This window comes from Cricetulus griseus, chromosome 5 (genome assembly GCF_003668045.3).
Source record: "Cricetulus griseus strain 17A/GY chromosome 5, alternate assembly CriGri-PICRH-1.0, whole genome shotgun sequence".
In the NCBI taxonomy this organism is placed as follows: Eukaryota; Metazoa; Chordata; class Mammalia; order Rodentia; family Cricetidae; genus Cricetulus; species Cricetulus griseus.
The window spans coordinates 178,763,121-178,765,293 of NC_048598.1; the positions used below are offsets into that span (position 1 = coordinate 178,763,121).

The 2,173-nt window shown below is 40.4% G+C and overlaps 1 gene segment (V, D, J or C); it reads left to right on the forward strand.

Moving 5' to 3' along the window:
- Positions 1–263: 263 nt before the first annotated feature.
- On the forward strand, positions 264–819 carry LOC113831246. The segment is given in 2 exon segments: positions 264–309; positions 407–819. Coding segments are annotated over 2 exon segments (459 nt in total).
- Positions 820–2,173: the final 1,354 nt, after the last annotated feature.

Below are 2,173 nucleotides of genomic sequence, written 5' to 3' on the forward strand. Positions count from 1 at the left end.
CCTGGCGGTATCCTGGCTCTGCCCTGCTCCAGAGAGAACACCCAGCATCAGCATAGGCAGGGGGAGACAGAGAGGCAGCGGGCCTTTCACCTGCTGCCTCTAAGGCCCACACACATCAGAGAATAATATATACCAGGAAGATATGCAAATATGGCCTCCCTCTGCTCATTAAAACCTGCCCTGCCCTCACCCTGCAGGTCAGGCAGAGGACTCTAGCCCTGTCTTCCAATTCAGTGAGCAGCACTGAAAACATGACAATCAACATGGGGTTGGGGCTGTACTGGGTTTTCTTTGTTGCTCTTTTAAAAGGTAGATAACACGGGATGCTGAGTGTGTGAGGAGACATGAGTGAGAGAGACAGTAGACTTTGTGACAGTTTCTTCATCAGTCTCCTCTCTGTTTGCAGGTGTCCACTGTGAGGTGCAGCTGGTTGAGTCTGGTGGAGGATTGGTGAAGCCTGCAGAGTCACTGAAACTCTCCTGTGCAGCCTCTGGATTCACCTACACTGACTCTGCCATGAGCTGGATCCGCCAGGCTCCAGGAAAGCGGCTGGAGTTGGTCGCTACCATAAGAACTAAACCTAATAATCATGCAACCGATTGTGTGGATTCGGTGAAAGGCAGATTCACCATCTCCAGAGATGATTCCCAAAGCATGGCCTACCTGAAAATGAACAACCTGAGTACTGAGGACACGGCCATTTATTACTACTCACAAAACCTTGATGTTCTTATTAAATATGTGTGTGTCCCTGAGTTTCCAGACAAACAAGCCTATTTCAATTTCATTTTAGAATATTTGGTTTCCCATGCTGTTTAATAAACATCCTATGGACCCTTTGCTACATCTTATTTGTGACAATTAATATTTGCTTATTTTGTAATAAGCATATCATTATGACCCCATGCAGCAACTAAGATACCCATCTGCCACTTGCTGTTATGTCAAATACACATAAAATTAAACTCTCCATGTTTTTCTTCTCAAGTCTCTAATTTTCAGACATGATGATGATAGGTTCTGGAAATCACAGAGAAATTTACATAATCTAAACAATTTTGTATTTGTTTCCCATCATGAGGGGTGGAATGGAGTACTTCAATGAATGAATTTTATTACCCCACAAAGATGGGAAACAGGACGTGTACTTTTTTCCCAGCTCCCCATGTGTTAGTGCTCTAATGTGGTGCAGATAATTCACATTTTTACACAATGAATGTTGGAAATTTCATCCTTGTAATGATGGAACTTTTGTTTTTGTAGCTGGGAATAAACTACTATGTGAATTTGTACAGTAAAATGCAGATCAACAATATCTGGGCAAATAAAAACCCCTTTTCAAAACTCAGTTTGCTATATCTATTGTCACACTAAGAACATTGTTTGAAGTTGTTCCCATAGGTTTTTGGGAGTCATGTTACCTTTCATCATTAATCTAATTTTGGACATTTACTTATAAGTAAGTCTAATTGAAATGTTTTTGGTAGTAATAATCAAATTTCTTATTGTTTTAGTATTACAGAAGGAGATGATTGTAATCCTGTGGAGTCCTCAGGGTGTGGCATTTGCCACTTTGAGCTCCTGCTCAGATGACACCTGGGCCAGAGTTGTGGGATTCCAAGCTGACAATGTAAGAGATGAGTTCACGTTATCAGGAGTCCAGGATAATCACTCCCCTGATTCATGAAAATGGATAGTCTTTGACACAGGGTATAGATTGAAATTGATTGACATCTATTGGCCATGCTTGCATGGTGCACATTACCTCTCCCACACACAGTATTTCTATTCTACGAGGCAACAAGGACCACTTAAGACATCTCTTGATCTTTGCTTTATTGTAACTCTGACATGTCTGAATCCAATCATTTCTGTCTACAAATGCTTTTTGCTTTTGTTTTGTTTTTACCTAGGAGAATGCACATAAACCTTGACTTTACAAACACTGAATATAGGAACACAAATAATTCTGTCTTGATATCATGGCAACAATCTGACTATATTAAGGCAACAATAACAAAAACAATTTCAAAGTGGGATTCTCTGGCTTTTAATTTTTTTAACTCCTATAAAGTCAACAAGCTGTCAAAACCAAACAAGTGAATTTGTTGCTAGCAAATTCACTTTCTTTTTCCATGTGACCTGGCTCCTTGCACAAACATGAGCACTCTCA